Raw genomic sequence first — 8,220 nt, forward strand, 5'->3', positions numbered from 1 at the left:
CCCTTAAGGTTATATTGTTAGTTTGATTAACTGCTTTAAGTTCTCTGTATTAGCAGCGGAGAAGAGAAGTAAAACGTTATGATTTCTCTGTTCTGTACTTGCTTGTATTGCTTTTCAATGCGGATTTGTCTTGTTTGATGCATTATTTTGGCAAAGACAGGAAATTTCATTGGAATGTGTTTTAAATTTTAGTTAAAGTAATGTTGGTGATCTTATGTCTGTGTGAGTTTGCTTTCGTGTTAATTTTCCATCTAGCTAAAATTTTAGCTGTATACAGTTTGTAATTTCCTCTTTCAGTTGATCAATTTGGAATTGAAGCTAAGTTTTAAAATCTTAGCGTTGTTGGTTATACTTGTTGTGTTGATTATGTCAAATTATTTGTATTTTTCCAACATTTTCAATTCTGATTCAATGGTACCGATTTGCTGTAAGATCTGTGGCTTTCAAACTCTAAAGTAGAGTGAAATCCTTCTTGTTAAATTTAGCTTGGGATTATTTTACTTTGAACTGCATGACAATGTTAATTGAACACAATGATTTTGTTGTTCTAACATAGGAGTGTCCATGTCAGTGTGGACTTCAAGCTTGATGTAGGTTTAGCTGTTAAACTGCAAAATCTAAGTTTCACTTGTCTAATCATCTTTTTGGTGGCATTATTGTGCTATTGCGTTGATCTTGTAATTCATATGTTATTTTACCTTGACTTATTTTATATAGCATTGTCACATTGGTGTATATTTCACCGGAGCAAGGCAGAACTGGTTGTTGCAACATGGGATAAACAGTTTCGCAGCTCAGAGATGGTTCAGAAAGTCCCCCTCCTGTACCTCGCCAATGATATTCTACAGAACAGCAAACGTAAAGGAAATGAATTTGTTAATGAGTTCTGGAAAGTCCTTCCAGCAGCCCTGAAAGACCTTCTTGAGAAGGGTGATGATCGTGGGAAGAATGTGGTTTCTAGACTGGTAATTTTCCTTTTTGGGGCTTTTGGGGAATACTAATGACATGGCTCTTTATCTTGTCATCTTAGAAATTCATATGTTTATTATTTTTAAAAAGATAGTGATAATTTGTTATTTCTAAAGTTTATGGTGTTTGTCTCATCCCGTCTATTATTTCCTAATATTTATAATTTATCCACTGACATTTTAATAGTTAACTATTACTTAATGCTATCATTTGGTTTTGGGTCCATTTTTGTTCAATTGCATTATGGATTAATGTTGTAGGTAGCTCCAAAACACCCAAATTATTGGTTGTTCTACTAGTTTGTTAGGCATGCTAGTATTGCCGCTTATAGGTGCTGCGAGCCAATTCTGCTATAGTATCATGTTTTTTTGTTATTGAACTGTGAAGTAAGCTGTTATAGTTATACGTTTCCATACAAATTGTTAGGTAGGTATATGGGAAGAAAGAAGAGTCTTTGGGTCCCGAGCACGAAGTCTAAAGGATGTCATGCTTGGTGAAGAAGTGCCTCCACCATTGGAATTAAGCAAAAAACGTCCACGCTCTGCCTCTGTCAGAATTGTAAAGCGGGATTCACGATCCATTAAAACGGTTAGATTGAGGGCTTTGCTTTTTTTTTTTCTTGTATTGTAAAGTTTCATCCTTCTTTTATAGTAAAATTTCATCTTCTTGTCATTTATAAAAGTTACTTATTTTGTGTCTGCATAGTTTATTTCAAATCATTTTTACATTTCTTTTTTTTTAATATGATAAAAACCAATTCTCATGGTTATATTTTTGCTCCACACACCAGAAGTTGTCAATTGGGGGCACAACTGAAAAAATAGTTTCAGCATTTCATTTGGTGCTCAGTGAACAGCCAACTGAGGACGAAGAGATGAGTAAGTGTAAGTCAGCAGTTCATTGTGTGAGGAAGATGGAAAAAGATGTGGATATTGCTTGTGCAATTGGTAATCTCTGCTCTGTTGACCTCGGTGCTCATGCTTATGTTTATCTCCTAGGAGACATTTAAAGTTCATTCGGGATTCTTAAAAGGTGTTATCATCTAAAATTCTCTTTACACTGCAGAAAAAGATCCAAAACGAATAACTTTGGCCAAAGAACTAGAAGATGAAGAAAATCTTCTGAAAGAGTGCATTGAGAAACTCAAGTCAGCTGAAGCAAGTAGAGCAGCACTTGTATCGCAGTTAAAAGAAGCTCTTCATGAACAGGTACCTGCACATTCCATAACTTTCCTTCTATGTTAAAAAGTTTCCACTTATTTGCAATGAAGGCAGATCATAGAGCATTATCTTGCTTTCTGAAATTCTTTTCAGGAATCTGAGTTGGAGAATGTTCGAACCCAGATGCAGGTATATATTCTGATAATTCTGTTATGTATACTCTGCTTTTCTGATTTCCAGATGCAATGCCAAAGATGGGCATTGTATTCTGCAATCACATTGCATGCTAATTCGACATTGCTTCTGATGAATGCTGATTTCTTATCAGCTTCTGGTTGATGTGTGGTTCCAGTGTTCAAATGCTACACCTTTGGCCTATGAGAACTAGTTGAGACTTCTGCCACAATTTGGAACTAATAAGTCCATTAAGCGTTGGAAGTTTTGGGGAAACTTGAAACTGAAATTTAGGAGTATTGCCTGCATTTGAACTTTTTTTTTGCCTTGACCAGTATAGTAGATTTGACTATGGTAATGCATTTTGGGCAAGTTCAATGCATCACATTTGGTTTTAATAGCAAAAATGCTGCTTTTCTATGATTGGTGTCTTCTGAAGTATATTGCAGTTGCGAAAAGTTGCAGCTAGTTTGTATGAGGTTTAGGTATTGTGAGGTGTACTTAAAAGTTAAAAGGATGCTAGTGAATGTAATCCTCTAGATGAGTAGACCATTTTCTATGTTTCCTTTGGGAGTTGATGTGTCAAAATTTTGGTCCAAATTTTCTGGGTATGGGTTTATTTAGTTGCTGCTTGTCACATCATCACTCCTTGTGTATGCTAGAGTGCTAAATAGTTATTCTCTATACTTTTTCATATTTATCTATAATCAATTTTAGGTAGCACAAGCACAGGCAGAGGAAGCCTGTAACATGCGGAAGCGGCTCAATGATGAAGATTATGTATCAACATCATCTGCTACAACAATCCTGTCAATTGATGCCAATGCAAAACCTGGAGAAACACCTAAGAGGACGGCTGCAGCTATCGCAGCTGAGGTTGCAGACAAGCTTGCAGCTTCTAGCTCCTCTCAAATGATCATGCACTCTGTTCTTTCTACATTTGCAGCTGAAGAAGCAAAAAGTGCTGGTCTAACAAAGGCGTCCTCTCAGTCGAACTCCCTCACATCAGTACCTGTCAGTTCTGTTACTGATGCAATTTCGAAATCAGAGAAATCGATGCCAGTTGCAGATCCTAATGTTTTTATTCCAGCACAAGCACTTGTTGCCCCAATAAACCATTCTTATCAATCAGTTGTGGTGCCTCCACCAGCCATGCAAAGCCAAACCACCTCTCAAGCTCAATATCACATGCTTCCTAACGTGTCCTCACAACAGTTTTTGCAGCCATCAGGGGGAACTATATACGGTAGTTATGGTGGTATGCCACCATTGCCACCTGGACCACCGCCACCACCTCCCTATATGGTTAGTCCTATGGTACCTCTGACTCCACAACCGTTGCCAATAACTCAGCAGCAGTCGGTACCATCGGCTCAGCAAACCCCTTTGACTCAGCAGCAACTGCTGCCCTTAACTCAGCAACCACCTGTGCCTCCTAGTTTCCGGCCTCTTCAACCGCCGGGAATGGTGTACTATGGTCATCCACCACATTCATAGTAAATAAGATCTTTTAGATTAGGCAGATGAAAATTTTGAAATTTTGTTTGTGATAATTTGGAATTGTCGAGATAATCACTTGTAGAAGTCCCAGAATAATTTATACAAATGGTTCCAATGAGCAACTAGTGACCAGGCAAGCATTAGCAATTTCTATTCCGCATGGTGAGTTGAGTTTGAATCGTGCTACATTATTCTCTCTCCCCAGGGTTAGCCTGTTACCTATGATTTGCAAGAATCAGCCATTCCTTGATACAGATGCTGGTGCTTCTATTACTTTTTATTTTTTATTTTTAAATATTGTATGCCAGAAAAGTCATGATATGGTGACATCAAATATTTCGCAAGAAAAGTCAGTATCTACGTTACAATTCTGACAGGTCGGAGAAGTCAACCGTTCATTGCTTTTCTAATAATGAAATCTTTAATGGAAGTTGGCAAATGGTACATAATTGCCATGACAGTGGAGTAATGACCAGTTGAAAACCAAGCTGGTGGATTTTTCTTCAGCACTGCATTCACGGTATCCTTTGCGAACACATCTGTTGGCGTCGACCTGGATCTTTGTGAAAAGTATGCTCTCTCTCGGATGGCTGCTTCGAATTGTTTATATAGCTTCCATTCAGGCATTCGTTTGAAGCCAGCTACGGCAGAATCCCCTATGTTTGATCTCACAGCTCCAGGGACAACATTGATGACATCAATATCGAAATGCTTGAGCTCCAATCTGCATACGCCACAAACAATTTGGACATCATCAAGCTTACCAGTCATCATCTAAATAAAGGTATTTTCTTTTCTTCTGTTTGCTTTTGACTAGCAATCTCATATGACCTAGAGCTTTTGGCTCAAGCACTCATGTCCCCCCATTAGGGGGTTTAAACCTGCAGGTTCAATGTTCAAGCCCTGGCTCCTACCAAAACTGGGAGTTATCCCCATTGCCTTTGGGAAAAAAGAAAAGACAACCGAACTAAACCAGTAATCTCAAATATATACTAATCCCACATATCTAGTCACGTGATATACTCTTAAGGCAACATATAGGAATCTTATAAATAGCAAATATATAGAAATGTGATATCTTCAATTGCATTAAACCAAATGCACCCCTGAAGGTAAGGCCAATATATGAAGGCTTTAAAATTTCAAGAAAAATCATGCAGCCAATACATCTAACATAGAATAAAAATGTCAGTAGACTACCCTTTGTAATAGAGATAATGAGTACAATGGATAAATCGGGATCATACTATTGCTTCCAAGCAGGCCTTAAATATTTTCATTCAACTATCAAGAGCGTTACATGCAAGTCACATAGAAACAGTCAAGTATAGAGTTTCTTTGCTATAAATGACCTTGCAATGCATTTAAGTAAGGAATCATATTTTTGCACTTACGCAGATATTTTGATGAAAAACAATATTTTTCCGTTTTGGTAAGAACCGGGTGAAGGCTGTGAATTCTAAGTTTTGCTCTCCACATTAATCTCCAAAGAATTTGCACATTCACTAACTTATAGACAGTTAAACACACAACCACACCTACATGTCAACAGAATTTTACAAGTGCAAAAACAGTCGCTTTTCATGTCTGGTGAAGTTAGATGATACCTAATGAGTTGCCTTTTTTCAGCCTTTCCTTTTATTCAGATGTCATCTTATAATAAACAAACCTCAAAGTATCAGTTAATATATGAAGAGCTGCTTTAGATGCAGTGTAGGCACCAGAACATCTTCTAATAAACTAACCTCAGAGTATCAGTTAATGCATGAAGAGCTGCTTTAGATGCAGTGTAGACACCAGACCATGGCCCAGGAGCCATAGCAGCAACACTTCCAACATTGACAATCTTCCCCTTTTTCCTGGATGCCATGTGAGGTACAACTGCTTGAACCAGCCTCATGGAACCTGTAATCAAATACAACATCATAAACACTAGACAACTAGTGGCATCTATACAAATTGAAACTCAATATTTGCCAGTAATGTGGGTGTGACTGGGACTAAGAAAGGGTTGTCAGATCATATTCAGCCAAAAGAAAAAAAGGTCAAAAAGAATTATGCAGTGGATTAAATCTTTTTAAAGAACCAAGAGGAAGATGATCAGTAAGCAAATACAAACATTAAAGTCATCCACGAATCTAGTCAACGACAAACAACTAATTAATGAAGCATGGATCCATGAAGGAACAACAACAATCTAGCGGCTGGTTCTAAGTTAGCCATCAACAATTCAGGAAAGCCTGCTCCATGGTGCTGTTTCGAGGGTATCAGAGAGTTTTCTAGGCCCTCATGAATCCCTGCCTCGATTGTTTAACAGAAGTATCAATTGGATCTCTCACATTACAAGGTCAACCAAGAGCCAAAAAATGACCAGTTATTTGACTAGAAACACTGACTACAGTAAAGTTTACTTAAATACAAAATTACCTAAAACATTGGCTTGGTTCAACATCCTGCAACCACAACTTTCAGAGAATCAGGATGAACTAATGTATCGAAGCTTGACCAATTTGTTGTAACAAACAACTGAGTCAATAATTTTCATGAAAGAATAGTTTATTTAAAACTAGGCTTGGCAATTCCCTAAATAATTTTTAATAACAAAATCTCTGTTTCTAGTTACCAAGTGCCTGCATGATCCCATTTACAATGACAATCATGTTTCTTCTGTGGTTAAAACGCACAAAGAGCTTGCAGCCAAACAAAGCAGTGGATGCGATGTATATGCATAATCAATTATAGCTACTTGGAAGATATTTTCTTTTTCCTTATGCTAAGTAAATCAACCACAAGCTTTTCCCTTTTTAGGTTAATCAGCGCCATTCGATGACACCCAGTCAACCCCTAACCCCTCCCCCCTCCAAAAAAACAAAAAAAAAATCAGCACTAAGTCCAATTGCACTGCAAACATGAAGGACGAATTTAACCAAATAAGTGGGGATATACACCTTCCTCACTACCAACCAATATAGCACAAGAACAGATTACCATCCATAACAAAATGACCACATATTAGCCCGTGACATACAGAAACAGAGAAGATAAAAGAAAAAATTAAATTAAAGATTGAAAGAAATCAAGAAATGCATATCTCTGAACTTCAAATGACAGAAAATAATAATACAATAAAAGAGGAGATATTAATCATTACCAAAAACGTTGGTATTAAAGGTGTTTTCCATGGCAACTAATGGGATTTCTGCAAGAGGCCCAATGCACTGGATCCCAGCATTATTAACCAACACATCAACCCGACCAAACTTATCCAGTACATTCGACATGACACGTTGCACGCTTTGCTCTGATAGAACATCGAGTTCTTGAAGATAAAACCTGGGATCTTGTTGCAGGTCCGACATGGAGCTTAAAGACCTGGCTGTCGCCACCACCTTGCAGTTGTTGTCAGCAAAGGCGCGTGCCAGGGCGTGTCCGATTCCCCCCTGGGAACATCCTGTGATTAGTACAACCGGGTTTTGGTCCTGGGATTCCATTGGAAAAGGTGCTATAACTGGAATTTGGAAGTTTTAAGTCCTTCTCTTGAGATGGAGTTTCTTTGAAGTTTTGATTGAATTGGATATTTATGGAGTTTGTTGAACTGAAAGGTCAAAGGGAAGTCGGCGTTGATATCAAAGAGAATTTCATTTTGGCTTTTGGTGGTCAGAGCTATTTTCAGGTTTTTGGGTCAGTTTCCCTGTTAACAAGATTTGATTTGGTGAAACTGGAAGCTTGGGATTATAAATTATTAAATAGTAAAAGAGATCCTCCCATCCACCCATCTTATGAGAGGATTACGACAGGGAATAGGAGCCAAAACTATTTTTAATTATTTTTTCTGTAAAAAAATCATAGAGTATCACTATCACACTCAAAACTATTTTTAATTATTTTTAATAAAGGACAAATCTCATCTTTGCATAGTGTTTAATCATTTTTTACTTCACATTTAGCGAATTATTTTATTTTTATAAAAAAATAAATTCTTAATTTTATCTAATAAAGGTTATAAAAATGTTTTTAAATATAAATAAATTAATTAATTTGAATTGAAAATATTTTGATATTTTTACTGAATAAAATGAATAATCAAATTCTATATACGAACATAAGTTATTCATATGATTTTAATTGAAAAAAAATATTCACAACATACTAACTGAGAAGAAAAAATCATAAGATCTCATTTGAAAAAAAAATTAAAATCATAAACGATATAAATAAAATTTATCCATTAAAAATTTGAGAAGAGCTCTTTTAATTTTAAATATGGATTGTGACAAATTTTAATTTCAACCACAACTTTGCTCGAATGCTTGATAGGAAAAAAAAAAAAAAAAAAGAAAGAAATAGTTATATTATAAATATATTTAAATAGTTGTAAATATAATATACATACAAAAATACATGATACGAATATAAA

At 36.3% G+C, this 8,220-nt stretch overlaps 2 protein-coding genes across 3 annotated transcripts in view; one reads left to right on the forward strand and one right to left on the reverse strand.

The window, feature by feature from the left end:
- Positions 1-3,959, forward strand: part of LOC18611639 (regulation of nuclear pre-mRNA domain-containing protein 1B) — a 4,653-nt gene extending 694 nt beyond the window's left edge. For both annotated transcript variants that reach the window (XM_018128226.1, XM_018128231.1), the window contains 6 exons: positions 718-965; positions 1,396-1,557; positions 1,760-1,916; positions 2,035-2,177; positions 2,283-2,318; positions 3,021-3,959. In XM_018128226.1, the coding sequence (XP_017983715.1) occupies positions 718-965; positions 1,396-1,557; positions 1,760-1,916; positions 2,035-2,177; positions 2,283-2,318; positions 3,021-3,800 (1,526 nt within the window). In that variant the 3' untranslated portion in view covers positions 3,801-3,959. The remainder of the gene's footprint in view (positions 1-717; positions 966-1,395; positions 1,558-1,759; positions 1,917-2,034; positions 2,178-2,282; positions 2,319-3,020) is intronic.
- On the reverse strand, positions 4,063-7,527 carry LOC18611640 (NADPH-dependent 1-acyldihydroxyacetone phosphate reductase). The gene is made up of 3 exons (XM_007048002.2): positions 6,955-7,527; positions 5,549-5,708; positions 4,063-4,527 (listed from the first exon to the last, which is right to left on the reverse strand). The coding sequence occupies exons 1-3, from the start codon at positions 7,292-7,294 to the stop codon at positions 4,191-4,193; spliced, it is 837 nt and encodes a 278-aa protein (XP_007048064.2). The 5' UTR covers positions 7,295-7,527; the 3' UTR covers positions 4,063-4,190.

This window comes from Theobroma cacao, chromosome 1, assembly GCF_000208745.1.
Source record: "Theobroma cacao cultivar B97-61/B2 chromosome 1, Criollo_cocoa_genome_V2, whole genome shotgun sequence".
Classification (NCBI taxonomy): domain Eukaryota; kingdom Viridiplantae; phylum Streptophyta; class Magnoliopsida; order Malvales; family Malvaceae; genus Theobroma; species Theobroma cacao.

Excerpts from the sequence above, each read along its gene's own strand:
- LOC18611640 (XM_007048002.2), bottom strand. The coding sequence starts at position 7,294 with ATGGAATCCCAGGACCAAAACCCGGTTGTACTAATCACAGGATGTTCC. Across the intron at positions 5,709-6,954 it reads CTTTAATACCAACGTTTTTG|GTTCCATGAGGCTGGTTCAA; the intron begins GTAATGATTAAT and ends ATTTGATTACAG. Across the intron at positions 4,528-5,548 it reads GCATTAACTGATACTCTGAG|ATTGGAGCTCAAGCATTTCG; the intron begins GTTAGTTTATTA and ends TGGCGTATGCAG.